General features: G+C 39.0%; 1 protein-coding gene across 14 annotated transcripts in view; it reads right to left on the bottom strand.

Moving 5' to 3' along the window:
- The window catches only part of tmem164 (transmembrane protein 164), a 40,337-nt gene that overhangs the window by 9,298 nt on the left and 13,539 nt on the right, over positions 1-17,500 (bottom strand). For 13 of the 14 annotated variants that reach the window (XR_015520838.1, XR_015520839.1, XR_015520837.1 and 10 more), the window contains exons 2-4: positions 9,542-9,591; positions 3,486-3,552; positions 1,367-1,445 (exon numbers count right to left, since the gene is read on the bottom strand). Coding sequence is in view for 1 of the 14 variants with exons in the window: in XM_087301978.1 (XP_087158104.1) it covers positions 1,367-1,445; positions 3,486-3,552; positions 9,542-9,591 (196 nt within the window). In the remaining 13 variants the exon portion in view is untranslated. Of the gene's footprint in view, positions 1-514; positions 1,446-3,485; positions 3,553-9,541; positions 9,592-17,500 lie in introns of all 14 variants that reach the window. The other variant, XR_015520848.1, reaches the window with a different exon arrangement.

The following is a 17,500-nucleotide window of genomic DNA, read 5'->3' as shown; positions in this document are numbered from 1 at the left end:
GTCATGCCAATAAAGCTCTTTGAATTTGAATTTGAATTTGAGAGAGAGAGAGAGAGAGAGAGAGAGAGAGAGAGAGAGAGAGAGAGAGAGAGAGAGTTTTAATTTTATTGCCATTTCAGCGTCTATGGCTATGTCACGGCAAAAAGAAAATAGATCAAGTAAACATATTCTAACAATTAAAAGTCATCAACAGCAATAAATAATGTACAAGGTAAAATATATAAATAATAATAATGATAATATATAAGATAAAAATCTAAAACAGTTTTTTTAAGATTTCCTTTTGATAAAATTCTACAACTTTAGATGGATTCACGTTTAAAAATATTTCCTTTAAAGTCTCTCCAGATAAATATTGTTGTCTGATAACATTAAAAATGGGGCATTTCACAAGAATATGTTTAACTGTTTGGTTTCTGTTGCAATAAAGGCATTTTGGTGGTTCTTCTCCTTTGAGGAAATGTTCATGTGTGAGTCTCGTGTGTCCAATGCGACATCTTCTATATACATTTACATTTAGTTATTTAGCAGACGCTTTTATCCAAAGCGACTTACAAATGAGGACAAGGAAGCAACTTACACAACTAAGAGCAACAATGAATAAGTGCTATAGGCAAGTTTCAGGTCTGTAAAGTCTAAGAAGGGAAGTATTAGTAGTATTAGTATTTTATTTTTTACAGTTACAGTTAGTGTGATATTCAGAGAGGCAATTGCAGATTAGTAAGTGAAGTGGAGACTAAATAGTTGAGTTTTTAGTCGTTTCTTGAAAATAGCGAGTGACTCTGCTGTTCTGATGCAGTTAGGGAGTTCATTCCACCAACTGGGCAGATTGAGTGCGAGAGTTCGGGAAAGTGATTTCTTCCCTCTTTAGGATGGAACCACGAGGCGACGTTCATTCACAGAACGCAAGTTTCTGGAGGGCACATACATCTGCAGAAGTGAGAGCAGATAAGAAGGAGCAAAGCCAGAAGTCGCTTTGTAGGCAAACATCAGAGCTTTGAATTTGATGCGAGCAGCAACTGGCAGCCAGTGCAAACGGATGAGCAGCGGAGTGACATGTGCTCATTTAAGACCACTCGTGCTGCTGCGTATATACAATCTCATCGTGTCTTGACTTAAAAAATAAATTAGATTTTTTTCCTATTTCAGGTTGAATTTCAAAAAGTTTATTTTCTGGGCACTGATCCCATTATGATTGCCATTTGTTGAGAATATATCCTTTTATTAATGGCTTAAGATCCGAAGGTGGGACCCGTTTCAGAGAACATCTCTACTCAGTGATTCATATTCAACTCAAATCAAATGCGAACTGTTCACACACAATCTTGTTAACTTGTTAATAAATACTCATGATGTAAAAACTCACCTCCTTTTCTGAAGAGGTAGATTGGCACAAGATACAGCATGGAGTGTTGAATGTAATAGATCTCTTTCTCAAACGGAAGCTGTAATGGAAGAGATAAAATATATATATTTAGATAATTGTACACAAAGAGCTTCACATCCTGCCTTTATTTGTAGCACAGGCTAATACACCTATTAATGTAAGGCAGGGGTGTCAAACTCAATTCCTGGAGGGCCGAAGCCCTGCACAGTTTAGTTCCAACCCTGCTTCAACACACTTACCTGTAGGTTTCAAACAAGCCTGAAGGACTCAATTAGTTTGATCAGGTGTGTTTAATTAGGGTTGGAACTAAACTGTGCAGAGCTGCGGCCCTCCAGGAACGGAGTTTGACACCTGTGATGTAAGGCATTGTAAATCATTGTAAACATGGTATTGAAGCAAGCAGAGGACACAAAACCGCTTCCTGTTGTGTGGTTGCACTTAAACCACAATCCAACATCCTTATGATCAGCGCCATCACCAAACAAAACGAAGCGCCATTTGACGTACATATAGTCAAACATATTTAGAAATTGAAAGCTACTACAATAAAATACAAGCAAAATATTTTAAATTACAACCTACAACCTATTTAACACTTTTCTATAGTATATAAATTTGGCTGTACTAGTTTTTGCACCGTTATCGGAAGTTGCCTTGTTAGATTAGCTCCAGATTAGGCTTCAGTACTGACTAATCTAATGTATCTGCCACAGCAACGTCACCCTGCAGCCCAAGACCGGTTACTCACTGAAGCTAAGCAGGGCTGAGCCTGGTCAGTACCTGGATGGGAGACCACATGGGAAAGCTAGGATGCTGTCAGAAGTGGTAGTGAGGCCAGCAGGGGGCGCTCAACCTGAGTCCTGATGCCCCAGTATAGTGAAGGGGACACTATACTGTCAGTGGGCGCCGTCTTTCAGATGAGACGTTAAAGCGAGGTCCTGACTCTCTGTGCTCTTTAATAATCCCATGGCACTTCTGGTAAAGAGCAGGGGTGTAACCCTGGTGTCCTGGCCAAAGTCCCTCTAAAATCATGGCCTCCCAATCATCCCCTTTCACTGAATTGGCTCTATCACTGTCTCTCCACTGCACCAATAGCTGATGTGTGGTGAAGCACTGGCGCTGTTGTCCTGTGGCAGCCGTCGCATCATCCAAGTGGAGCTGCACACTGGTGGTGGTGTGGAGAGACCCCCCCTCATGATTGTGAAGCGCTTTGGGTGTACGGCCATACACAATAAATGTGCTTTATAAATACACATTACATCACATATCAGGGCTCAACAATAAGGACTGCCCGGTGGCCCAGGGTCAGCGTGAAAGACACTCGGGACAGTAGACAGGATTGTCCCCTATCGGCCAGTAACGATGAGCACGTTTTTTTTGTAACCTGGTAACAACCAGTACAGCGAAAAGATGGCAACATGGCGGCAAAATTAAACAATGAGGCTAAAAGAAAACGTCTGTTTCTAAAGTCTCAGAAGCAGACAATTACATGGGTACAAAATTAAGAAACTGAGAAAAAAAAAAGAACAAAAAAAAAAAACAGTTGTCAGTTTGGCAAGTCATTTTTATAAAAATAATCTAGAAATGCATTAAAACACCAGCACATTTTTCATACTGCTCTTTCATTTGCATAAAATCTTGAATTTTGCTCATTATACATTTATTAACATATTTAAAATGCTAAAATTCTAGATTCACAGGCATTATTTTGCCACTAACGATTTTTGTGGGACCAGTGAAAATTTTGGCAGGGCAAGTAAAAATTTCAACCAATGGCCCGATCGGACTCGTTTAAAAAATCCTTAGCTTTGAACCCTGCATATGCACACATATAATATTGTCGAGCTTCTTATTAAACATTAATTTAAAAGACAGATTTGTGAGGGGTGAACGCATATATGCTGAGCACTGCAGAATGAAAAGATTAAATGAAATTGAATACTTGGGAAAATAATGTACAGGATTTATTAAATACTTTTTAAGGGCCCTCATTTTCTCTAAACTGATTGATCAACCTTTAATACCCACAAACACCCCGAAAAGTGCTTTGGATAAAAGTGTCTGCCAAATGCATTAATATATGCATTAATAGACTCACCAGTCTAGTGTTGACCACTGGGAAGAGAAGAGCTAGAAGGGCCCCGTTCAGCATGTGGACCTGAAGTCTGCAAAACACATTAGAAATCAACCAAAAGCTCAGAAAAACAAAAACAAAAAAACACTGCATTTACAGCTGCACAATACATGGCTTTAGCATCGATATCGCAATGTGCATGTCTGCAATAGTCACATCGCAGGATTAGCAATGTTGAGTTCACATGTTGGGATTATATTTGAGCAATTTGTGGCGTTTACCCATGATAACAGCTGATCATCTGCATGTGTTTCCAAAACCTGTGACTTTGCATTCAGACACAAGAAATTGCACCTTTTGTAAGTTTAATAAAGATTTATTTTATTTAACTATTTACAATGAGGGTGTCATGGTGGCGCAGTGGGTAGCACGATCGCCTCACAGCAAGAAGGTTGCTGGTTCGAGCCTCGGCTGGGTTATTTCTGTGTGGAGTTTGCATGTTCTCCCCATGTTGTTGTGGGTTTCCTCTATCAGAAGTGTCTTATATGAAAGGCAAAGTACCTGAAGATGACGATTATTTTAGCTCAATAAAATCTGATCATGTCTTGATGTTGACTGATTTGATGAGGACAGTGCGGTCTGACTCTGCTCAAGCTAAAGTGTCATCACTGAACAGAAATAATGTCCAGTATAGAATATAAAGTCCTGCTGCAGTGGAGACAGAATGAAGATTGTGTCTGACTCCATCATGAGCTTGGAGGACTGCATCCATACATCTCTGACATGACTCACATCACTGATTAATAAAGTCATCTGGAATGAAGAAGAAAGCGTTCCTGCAGGACTCCCAGAGTTCATCAAGATTCATTCATTTTCAATACCTCCTCCTCCTCCTCCTTACCCCCAGACATGCTCAATAATGTTCATGTCTGGTGACTGGGCTGGCCAATCCTGAAGCAGCTTGACCAAGGTCACCAATTGCAATCAAATGTAGTCTAGCACAGGGAAAGAGCGCTAGATTCAAGCCTGTGTGATACATTTGCAAGGAAAGTTTTATTAATCTAAAACTGAGGTCGTTATTAATTGTGGTCTGGTGACATCATCAGTAAAGCACGCCTTTGGAAACTCCAGTGAGCTCTGCTAACACGGAAACAATCATTTGCATTTATGATGCGACATTATTGAACACACATTAAAACAATCAGTCACTACTAACCACTTAAAATATTGTTTAATAAGTAATTAAGGCTTAACGGAGATCACTAGTGATATAATGTTGATATCTATGTAACATTTATTTCTAAAATCACACACATTTACAATATATTACAATTGACAATTTTTAGAATTCTAATATATTACATTATAGCCAAACACAAATTAAACAGTAGTGACTTTAGGACAAAGCGTGCGAGAGACCAGCGATCCTTGATGCATGAAATATTGCACATTATGACGAGTTCTGCTGGATATAATACAGCTTATCATTGGGAATTGTAGTTTTATAAAGTACTATAAAGTTTTATAACTGGCGATTGACATGATCTAGTGGGTCTGCTGTCACCTTTAATGTGCACGTACGTGATTTTAGGAGGCGTGGCTTTGAATGGGGAGGGGCTGTGTTTCAAACATAAAACAGACAGCATTAAGGCAAATCAGCTACTGCACCTTTAAGCTCAGGGGGCTACATTTGCATGTTTGTGTTTTTGTGACACATCAGGACATACATTTGTATAATGACACAGGTATGACAGGTATTACAAGAAGGTGCTGAAATATGAGGACACTGCTCATGTGCTGATTTCTCCAAAAGCTTAAAAATCACACAGATTGAGTTATTTCAGAAAGACAAACTGCACACAGATTCCTGTGAGGGTTGAGTTTAGAGGTAGGCTGGGGTGAGGGCAATACAACATACAGTTTGTACAGTAGAAAAACAATAGACACCTACAGTTGAAGTCAGAATTATTCGCCCCCCTTTGAATTTATTTTTCTTTTTTAAATATTTCCTAAATGGTGTTTAACAGAGCAAGGAAATTTTCACTGTGTGTCTGATAATATTTTTTCTTCTGGAGAAAGTCTTATTTGTTTTATTTCGGCTAGAATAAAAGCAGTTCTTAATTTTTTAAACACCATTTTAAGGACAAAACTATTAGCCCCTTTAAGCTATATTTTTTTTCAACAGTCTACAAACAAACCACTGTTATACAATGACTTGCCTAATTACCCTAACTTTACCCTAATTACCCTAGTGAAGCCTTAAATGTGACTTTAAGCTGTATAGAAGTGTCTTGAAGAATATCTAGTCTGATATTATTTACTGTCATCATGACAAAGAGAAAATAAATCCGTTATTAGAGATGAGTTATCAAAACTATTATATTTAGAAATGTGCTGAAGTAATCTGCTCTGCATTAAACTGAAATTGGGGAAAAAATAAACAGGGGGGCGAATAATTCTGACTTCAACTGTATGCGATGTCCCCACAATCCACAAAATAACCTGTGTATGTGTGTGTGTGTGTGTGTGTGTGTGTGTGTGTGGTTAAAATGCTTACGCTTTCAAAGGTAAATACAATAAATCTAAATATGCACGTTAGCTAGAGTTACATGAAAACTGCTGACTATAAGTAATGCAATGCAAGTTTATAGAAAATATGTGCTTGCGGTGATGTTTTTGGAAAATTATATACATCACATTAAGTGAGTGTCCCTAAAATTCTGCAGTCTTAAACTTACTAACCAACTCTATAAAACACTTGGCTTGAACTGCTGATGCAACAGGGCAGAAGAGCATAATGAACCTTAATAAAGACTAACATAATGATAATAATCATCACCACAATATAATGGTTCAACATCTTTACCAGTGCTGCCTCCAAAGTTAAAAATACAAAACAGCTACGGTTTCATTTTGACAAGGTAACTGATGTGTTCCAGTAAAGTACATTCAGAGTAAAGGTGTTGAAAGGCTATTTTAGGAAGAGTCTGAATTCCTCATGTGTTGGAGAGCCCCAACACCACACTCGTTTCAGTAACTCCACTCAAGCTGAAAGAAAGAACTGCTCTGAGATCTGTGTAGGGTTGTCAAAAGTATCGACTTCGGTACCGAAATCCAATTCCCACTAACATTTACGTGCATTCTTAAACGCTGCATATTAGAGTCGTAAATCGATGACCTTCGTGACCAATCAGAGTAATTTCTGTTGCGCATGTGAACACAATGGCCAATGAGAAGTGTTTAACCCTTGTTAACCATTTTTATCCACTCCTGGGTGATTTTGAGTCTTAATATTGCCACGACTTTCTCTGTTTTTCAGCAAATCTTATTTTGACACATATTTTGGGGAAATGCTTTGACTTTCAAAAATACGCTGCGAGCAAATTTACGACGCTTTCATTACATTGATGAGATGCTTCAAGAGTGGCTTGACCCAAGGAATGCGACAGCTGAAACTTGTGTCTTGCATACGTCTGTGCGTAGTGGTTCTTGAAGCAGTGACTCCAGCTGCAGTCCACTCTTTCTGAATCTCCCCTACACTTTTGAATGTGTTTTGTTTTACAGTTCTCCCCAGGTTGTGGTTATCCCTATAGCGTGTACACTTTTTTTTCAACGACATCTTTTCCTTCTCTTTGCCTTTCTATGAATGTACTTGGACACAGCTTTATGAACAACTAGCCTCTTTTGCAATGATCTTTTGGGCTTTGCCCTCCTTGTGCAAGGTGTCAATGGTTGTCTTTTGGACAACTGTCAAATCAGCAGTCTTTACCTTGATTGTGTAGTCAACAGAACTAGACCGAGGCTCATCCGAAATGCTTCCATACTATATAGTACATTAAAAACAGAGTGTAAGCTGAGTAGTACGTCTGAATTCATAGAATTCAAAATTCAGTATGCAAGTAGTACCCGGATGACCTACTATTTCCGGCGAGATTCTGAAGTCTGGATTAGATGGACGCTACGCTATCTCATGTTGCTCCATGAGAGAATTTGTGAATGGGAGTGAAGCGATGCAACTCACAAAGGTAAGTCACATGATCATGACAAAATGGCGGATGTAGTGCGTCCGGGTTCTATTTATACTAGGGATGGGAAGATTCATCGATATGTATCGATACGCGGTCATGCGCGTGCACGATGCAAGTGCATCGGTAGAGCAGCAGAGGATGAATGAAATTTTGGAAGCAAATCGAGATGCATCGGTTTTTGCGAGATGCATCGATTTTTCCGAGATACAGCTTATATTTTTAATATAGAATGTATTTTTTATTTATTAACAAGTGTTGTCAACCTGTTTTTGGTGCATAATTTAATCGACCTACATAAAGTAAGCCTTAGCAACGGACTTGCGGATGTGTACACTTACACTACAACTCAGTGTATCAGGTGTGTGGATGAAGCTAGTGGTGCGCCCTCAGAAAGCGCGAGAAGCAAAACAAACATTTTATTCCCCACTGAGTTTTAAATCTAAAGTATGGCAACATTATGGATTTAAGGATGGACGACATGACAGGACAGATGCAATTTGCAAAATGTGCCGCGCATCTGTAAAATACGCGGGCAGTATGACTAATCTGAAATCTCACTTGAAGCGGCGCCACGGTGTTGTTGTGAAAGTATTTTCCAGTGTTCCTGCATCCCCGGCTTTCGCACTGCTTCAACTGTAGCTACCAGCTCCAAAAGTGGTGAGAAAAGCATTGCAAGTTTTTTTTTTCCGTGCGCAACAGTTCTGCTCGCTCTACGCCAATAACGAATGCTACTGCATTGTTCATCTGCAAAGATATTCAGCCTAGTGTCACGGAGAACGAAGGTTTTAAACACCTCCTCCTGTTTATTTTTATTTAATTATAATAATAATAATATTAATAATAATAATGATAAAAATAATGGGTGTCACGGTGGCACAGTGGGTAGTTTGACCACTTCACAGCAAGAAGATTGCTGGTTTGTTATATTTTTATTAGCCTGTTGTTTACAGTGACAGTGATGTTTCAAAGCAGCATAACACTGCTAGTTCACCACCTTAAGTTTTGAATAATCAGTGGCAAAATATATCTTTGTAAAACTTGTTTTCATAATTGAAAAGTTAAATCACAATTCTTGTTGTGCAATGCTAAACCTTTATGTTGAAAGAGTGCAAATATATATATTTTAATATATATTGCACTTATACATTCTGTTTATCTTGAAAATACTTAAATAATATGTGCTATATGTTCTAAAATGGCCCTCTACTGTAAACTGACACTCTGAGAGAAGAGCCAGTTTGTAAAAAAAGTCTTGGTTTTGCTTGGTTTATAAATAATCAAACTCATTCAATGGCACAGCATCCTCATTCACAATCTCATAAACTTGATCTAATTAGTTAGTGCTGAATTATCGCATTGTATCGTGATATGGGTGTGAATCGTATCGTGTTGCATCGCAATATGTCACAAATGTATCGCTAATATATCGGATCGTATTCTTTGTATCCAGATGCGTATCGGATCGGCATTATAGCTTAGATGCCCAACCCTAATTTATACTGGTCACATTCATACTGTATAGAATGCGTTTTTTAAAGGCTGAGTCGTACAAAATCAGCTAAATTAAATGAAACAAATGCTTGACATATATCAGTCTGTGTGGAATGCATGCATACATTATACAAGTTTCACTTAAATGGAATTAGTGAAATAAATCAACTGTTTGAATATAATCTAATTATATGGCCAGCACCTTTATATCAAAACAATCAGCCACTACTAACAAACACCAATCATTTAGGCTCAACTGAAATGATGAAGTGATGATCAACAGTAAAAATGACACATTTTGCCTCTTTCCATCAAGGAAAACCAGCAACAATCAAGAATGCATGATTATCTGCTGTCATGGCTTTTGCAATCATTACAATGGTCAATGGAGCAAAGCCACCACCAACATAACCAAAAGAAGAGTCAATCTGAACAGTACACAAGGGCTAAGAATGAGCTCAACAGTGCTCTAACATTATTATAAATTCATTACTGATTGGTACTGAGGTCGATACTTTTCACATGACTTGATCTGTGTGGTGCAGCGTTTACAGTTCTTACCTGAAGATAACCATCGCCGTCTTAGAGGGCGGACACGCGAGCAGGAAGATCTGCAAAACAGACACGATAGAGCTCAGCAACACTGACTTAAGATGCAGAAGATTACACATTAAAGAGAGAGTTCAGCCTAATTTATTATTTTTCATTTTCATGCATTTATTTTCTTTCGGCTTATGCAGAGTTCATGATATTCAAAGAAGTCGTGTCACCGATGTTTTCACACTGCATGACTATCTGGGGCTAGCGTTCTGTCCGTGCACTGTTTACACTGCAAGATGGATCAGCGACAGGGGGTTTCACACTGTCTGACTTTAAAATAGGAAGAATCGCCGACAACTACGACTCACAACCAAACACGAGAAATAACATGGAAAGAATGCAAGGTCATGTAATATAGCTTTTGTTCTTAATTATATAATGAGAAAGACGTCTTTAGTGGGGAATAGGGTTGTAACGGTATGAATTTTTCACGGTATGATAATCTTCTAAAACAATACCACGGTTTGACGGTTTCGCAGTATACGGTATGTTACAAATGTTATAAAATAATAGAACAGTGAAGCAAATTTGACTTTTTCCAAATAATATATTTTCAGTTACTATAAACAACACCACTTACAATGAACAAATAAAAAATAAGAAAATAATAAATAATGTGTCAAAGTCCAAATAAAGTCCAAATAAACATGGTGCAAATCCTCAGTAAAAAATAGATATAAATATTTACTATACTATAGTTACATAACGAAACTAGATTCAATATGGAACATCCTTAGGTTTTATGTGCCAGCATGGATATGGTTGTCTGTGGATATGGATTTGGATTTGGTTGTCTGCAATGCAGACAAACAGCTGCACCTTCATTTGTGTCTTTTGAAAACAGCAAGAGCAGCAGTTCGTCTTTGCTGTGTCACTGTTTTGTCATGTTTCTGTGCTGCTGTGCATGCAAAAGTACTTAGTATGAGAATTATTTCATGCAAAACTTTTTTTTTGCGTTTTATTTAGCCGCGCATAAATGTATGCCTATCTCTCATTCTGTGTTGTTCAAAAAGCTCATTGTTGGTCCACAAACAAGTGAAACCTATGCTTATTGGTTGTGATATAGCGAGTTTGAACCAATCTGGGCATGGAGGAGGGACAATGCATCAATGTATCATGTCTGGTTTGTCCGGAGACACAGTGACGAGCGTTTCTTTGTCAAATCAGCGTTGTCAAATTTTGATGACGTAACCGCACTGATTCCGGAGCCGGAGAGAATGTTATGTGATACAGCACTGGAAAGCTGAGATTCTCTTCTTTATGCCAATCTTTGAATTGTATGAATCGGATCAGCAGATCAAAAGTTATTAAACATTTAAGAGCAATACTTATTTTTAGCCGCGGGCGCCTGTCTCGGTCTTTAAGGGTTAAAACCGTTGATATGCAATTGTTCATGGTATGATAATCGTGCACGTTCAAATCGTGGTAGACCGTCATACCGGTATATTGTTACAACCCTAGTGGGGAAATAAGCAATTTCTCCTCAACTTTTTTCTCGTTCGACCTGGTTGTGGTATCGCTCGGATGACACGTCAAACAGACCCAGGCGCTGCTGCCAAATTTACACTAGTTTTTCCTCTATTTGGGTCCAAATAGACTGAAAATGAGCGCTTTTGACATCTTCGCCAACCTCCGGCTGGCCTGCAGATACCCACACTAGCGGATGCTGCTCTCTCATTGGCTGTCGGTAATCGCTGATGTTATTTTCAATCAGAACACATTTCACACAGCATGATTTGAATCGCCAACAGCTCCAGTGGAATGAACCACCAACTACTCCAGCATATGTTTTATGTGGGGGATGGCAGCTGAAAACCCAGTGCTGGAAAAACACCCATACACTCATTCACTATGGCCAACTTTGTTCATCAATTCCCCTATAGCACATGTGTTTGGACCGTGGGGGAAACCGAAGCACCTGGAAGAAACCCACGTCAACATGGGGAGAACATGCAAACTCCACACAGAAACACTTACAGACCCAGATGGGATTCGAACCAGCGACCTTTTTGCTGTGAGGGGACAGTGCTAACCGCTGAGCCACAGTGTCGCCAAATAACTCAATAACTCAGAATCAGCCAATCAGAATCAAGCATTCAACTGACCCCCAGTATAAATCATAGAATCTACATGAAGAGCACCTTCAAATAAATGCTAAAACAAAATAGACCTAAACAGCCACTTCTGCAAGCGGACTTGATTATTGAGTCACCTTATGTGTTGCAGGTATATAAACGCAATCTTTTGACTGGGGGCCAAGCTCTGCTTATCTTATCAGCCACACTTATCTTTCCAGTGGCTAATCAAACAGCCGAGAGTGTTGAACAAACAGCCATTCAGCTACTGAAAAATGGAGCTTAGCACCACATGTTTTAGACCAGTTCAGCTTTACTTCTTTCACAAGTACTTGCACATTTTGCATTATATATATTTTGTTTAGGAGGTTGATTCGTGATCCGTATGGATCTCAACCCACAGTTTGAAATGCACGTGACGTGCAGATTTATAACTTTTTTGAACTTGTAAGTTGATCCAACATTTATAACAAATCGTATAGAGATCCTTCAGTCCAACATCTACATCAGCAGGAGGATGAAGAAGAACCCAGGGTGGACATTTCAGCAAGACAATGATCCAAAACACAGCCGAGGAGACTCTCAGATGCTTTCAGAGAAAGAAAATCAAGCTGTAGAATGGCCTAGCCAATCACCTGACCCGAATCCAATAGAGAATACAGAATAAAGCTTAGATTTGATAGACGAGACCCACAGAAGCATCAAGATTTTGACTCTCTGTTAAAGTCACTCACACGTGAGCAATGCATTGGGGCTTCATTCTCCATATGAGAGACGTCTTTAAACAAGTCTTTATATTAAGTATTAAACACATTTCAGTAGTTCAGCACTTTCTCCTTCTGTCATTCCAGTGTTATTAAACACAACATTTGTTTCAGATTTTTTTTGTATGTTTGTATTGTTTGGGTTTTCACCAAAATCTGCTTCATGTCCATGTCAACAGCTCCTTTACAGATATTACTCCCAGGAAACACACATGACGTGCTCAATACTTATTTTCCTCGCTGTATATATAGTGCAATATAAAGCACTTTTTTCTTTTATTAGCATGTTTTTTCCCGTCCTAAAAATCTAGTTAAAAATAACCACTCAATGATTCATAATCAATTATGCAGATACACTCCCATAGAAATTCAGCCCAACCATTCTCAAATAACAGAGTATATACAGTCTTTTTAAGGCTCTTTCCATACATTTTAAGACCTTATAACTACTTTGGGTTTCAGCCGGAAACACTGGCAAGATTTTAACTTACAGTACATTTACTAAATATTAATGCAAGAAACTGATCAAAAACTAAAACATACTCGTACACTGAATAAAATCTATTAAACCTAGCTAATTCAGCAGGTTGGCACCTACATAACTGCAGAAATAACGATGTTGCTGCAGTAAACAAAGCAGAATGAGGTCAAATCTGGCAGGATTTCACTGATTTCATAAACAACACAGCATCCTGATTTAATTCAGGCAAACTTCAGCATGCAACCGTACGCTGTATAATCGAAAATTATATACAATTTAATACCTTGCAAAATAGCATTTAAGACTTTTTAATACTTTTTAAGGGCCTTAAATTTCTCTACATTAATTTATCAACTTTTAATAATTAATCATTTAATATTTTAATTTAATAATTAATAATTTATTAACTTTTAAAGACCCCGCGGACACCCTGAATAATGAATTCTTTTCAAAATAGAGTTATTCAATCCATCAGTGAAATATTTTCATATCGCAGAAAACCAAAATATAGCAACATCAATTTAATCCAATCTCCTGCATGCCTAATAGTAACTATGTGACTTGGTATTAACAGGATTTAAACAAAAACATGTAGAAATTTAATCATTTATAGGTTACAGATTTCGGTTTCTTTCTCGCCTAATGGTCCAGCTCCAGTGTATGTTTACTTTCATATGACGAAGCAGTTTTGGCAGTGTTTGCCCTGAGCGCTAGTGAAATGAGCCATGTGGTTTCCCAGTGATACAGACTCCTCGAGCAGCCCTACAGTAACAGATTGATCTGCTGTAGAGTTAATGAGATCAGATTGGCATGGTTCAGCATCTGCTGGGAGTGTAGCCAACATCTCCTCAACGGATATGAAGAAGCGGGATGCTGTCAGCACATCCTTATTCCAGGTTAAGTCAAACTAGAGGCGAATTTGACGTTGGCTGTTTCTCAATATGCGTTCATCAGCGGTCTTGTGTTCTCGTGCAACGTCATCATCAGCTGCCTAAGTTCAGTTCCAATACTCAAGACCGCAAGTACGGAGGACATGTGAAACTTCCCGGATGTGTTCTTGATATCGAGGATGCACCGATGCAGACTTGAGCACCGATCTTGTTCTGGAAGTCCCAGAAGTCATTGCGGCTGGAGGTGGGAAGTGCAGCATTTTATCTAGATTTATTATTAAAGTTTAGAGACATCACTTATTTACCTCAGGAGTTTCCCTTAATGAAACGGTGAAAGTAAACATCACCATGGACATCTTAATAAACGAATAAACACATTAAGGGTGTTTGTTTGCTGAAATTCGTATTAAAATCTGTTTTATTTATATTGTGCAACACATATATATAATGTTTTTTATGCAGAGTATATATTTTGAAAAGGGGGAAAATAATAAATCTTTGTATGAATGCTGTAATGTTTAAATAATTTACCATTTAAAATGTGTGAAGGTCATGTGACCATCATGAAGAACGGAGCTTCTCATTTCTCAAAGGATGCGTTCTCTCGCCGTCTCCTTAGTTCGTTTTTCCGAGGACACCTGGCAAGACCGCTGTCCACAAGAGCGTAAGTCCAATCTCTGCGTTCTTGGAATTGAGAAACAGCCATTGTGTAACAGCAGCTTTACCTCTGGTGTATAAAACACTTATAAAGAGACTGTTACTGCAATAATACAATTATGGAGACAAGTTAGTCTCAAAAATAACACATCTGCATTCATAAAATTTATTTAATCCACCAATCAAAGCAGTCCTTACTGAACAAACTCAAGAAGATCCATTATTTAATTATCATTCATTCATTCATTTTCTTGTCAGCTTAGTCCCTTTATTAATCCGGGGTCGCCACAGCGGGATGAACCGCCAACTTATCCAGCATGTTTTACGCAGCGGATGCCCTTCCAGCTGCAACCCATCTCTGGGAAACATCCATACACACTCATACATCACGGACAAGGGTACGGGTCGGTACGCTTTTACGCCTGTTTCCACTGTCAAAGGGTACCTAAAAGCAAACCATACCGTACCATTTTTTGGGCACCCTTTGCAAAGAGTAGCTAGCATAACAAAAGGAGGAGCAAGACGTGCAGCTCAATGCTATTGGTTTACAGAGATACGTCACTAACGCGTGTACAAGCCAGGAGAATGAAAACAAAGAAACTCCATTTTTAAAAACACAGCCAAGACATTTCACCGTAATAATATATAATAACAAGCCCGAGCTCAAACAAACCTTGTCGTCACCTTGACGAACAGCCACAAGAACAAAATCTGCTGTGTCCTGTTGTTGTTTTACGAGCCCGTCTAATGCACGACCGGTTTCGCTTTTCCGCATGCCTTCCCCGCGCGTCTATTTTTGAAATAATGAACTTCTTGAACTGATAATAATAACGTGCGCGTGATCATTGAAGTGCTTCTGACATCTGATCCTTTCAGAAATGGACAAACACGAGAGTGAAGCATGAAAAAAAAGGAGTGAATGATTATTTCAGCAGCCTGAAACATTAACAACCTGCCATGTTTAACTATTATCATGTAATGTAAAATGTAATGTAATGTGTATTTATATAGCGCATTTATGGTGTATGGCCGTACACCCAAAGCGCTTCACAATCATGAGAGAGGTCTCTCCACACCATCACCAGTGTGCAGCTCCACTTGGATGATGCGACGGCAGCCACAGGACCACCACACACCAGCTATTGATGGAGTGGAGAGACAGTGATAGATTCAGTGGAAGGGGATGATTGGGAGGCCATGATGGTAAGGGCCGATAGAGGGACTTTGGCCAGGACACCAGGGTTACACCCCTGCTCTTTCACGAGAAGTGCCATGGGATTATTAATGAGCACAGAGAGTCAGGACCTCTGTTTTTAACGTCTCATCTGAAAGACGGAGCCCACTGACAGTATAGTGTCCCCTTCACTATACTGGGGCATCAGGACTCAGGTTGAGCGCCCCCTGCTGGCCTCTCTAACACCACCTCCAACAGCAACCTTGTTTTCCCATGTGGTCTCTCATCCAGGCACTGACCAGGTACAGCCCTGCTTAGCTTCACTGAGTAACCAGTCTTGGGCTGCAAGGTGATGTGGCTGTGGCAGATCATCTTTGGTACCCTTTTGGCAGTGGAAACGCAAGCCTGATAAAGATGGCGGTACCGTACTGTACCACTCAATGGAAACGGGCCATAATAAATCAAATAATCAATATCAGTAGTTATTCAGTGCTAATTGGAGTAAATAACTTCAGTTGACTATGCCTCAGTAGGTATAAATCAACGATTGTGTCTGTAACAGGTCACAATTGTTTAAGTTTAACAACCATGCTGCTTTATTCCTTTGACGGCTCATCTTTCAACACACTCTTCTGTCAGTTATGAAAGAGGAAGTGATTAGTTCCTCATGTGGACAGAAAAAGCGAGAGTGTTGAAACGCAGAACTCGAGGGTCAATCAAACCGCACTTTTCCCTCCAATGACCTCCAGTAAAAAGTCGTTTAATATTCATGGTGATTTCCAGAATTAAAGTAGTCTGAGTGGTGAATCTGCATCACATAAAGACATGAACCACCAAAAACAGCTCATCTTTAACACTTTGCATTTCAATGCCGCAATAAAGTAGATAGTAGATTGTATACTTGTATATTCACACGTCATAATTTCTCAAATGTTTACGCTTTAAGGCATAACCCATTGATTGTTATGGTGGCATAGGTAATCATGATTACAATTAGAAATTCAATTAACTGTGCCGCCCTATTAGAGAGGCCAGAAATCAAGACTCATTTGACTGCAAAACATTGTGTGAAGTAAAACTTTTTCATCTGAGATTTTAGAAAACCACAGCCTCCACCCAAACTGCATCTGCAAGTGTTTATCAAAAACGTGTGAAGCTAAAACAAACATGTCTGTATAGTTTAACAGAGCATTTGTTCCTTCTTTCCATACACATGTTCAGATATTCAAGCAACAATTTATTCTGTGGGTCATACGATTTTTGTTGGTGTCAGAAAAGAATTACAAAACAAATGATTTGACAGGAAAGAAAGCTTAAAAAAAGCACTTTTCCTCCACATTTCCCAGCGAGTATTGTTGATTTTGCAGTGTGTGAATGTCATTGAGGCTGTTTGAAGTTCTCCACTATTCCGCCTTTAAAATTTACCGGATGATAAGAGCCTGTTGCCTTGTTCAAATACTGTAAGACTTGTGCAAATACATTCACTGGCATGCGCAGACTTACTATTGAGGAGACAAGAACATTTGAGGCCTGGTAGAGCAGCCTTATATCGTGCAATACATATCCTAATTTAGTTCCTTGATATATATGAAAGCCTCAGCTAGATAACATGCGTTTACACCAGAAGCGGATAAAGCATCAAATCAGAGTGATTTACATGTTAAGTCAATGCAAAGACGCAAATAGACATCCTGCGATGCGTTTCACGTGAATGAGGCGACACGAATGATGCAATTCATGCGAATGAAGCAGTGCGAGTTGAGCGTTTAGCATGAATCGCTCGAGTTGGAAAATATAAACTCCGTGTTATGTTAGCTTGCTCTTGTAGGGGCATGATTATGACATGGCACCTATTGTTGGTGTCGAGAGAGGAAGTCCT

This window comes from Danio rerio, chromosome 21 (assembly GCF_052040795.2).
Source record: "Danio rerio strain M-AB ecotype USA chromosome 21, GRCz13ab, whole genome shotgun sequence".
Classification (NCBI taxonomy): domain Eukaryota; kingdom Metazoa; phylum Chordata; class Actinopteri; order Cypriniformes; family Danionidae; genus Danio; species Danio rerio.
This window is presented reverse-complemented; position numbering and strand designations above follow the sequence as displayed.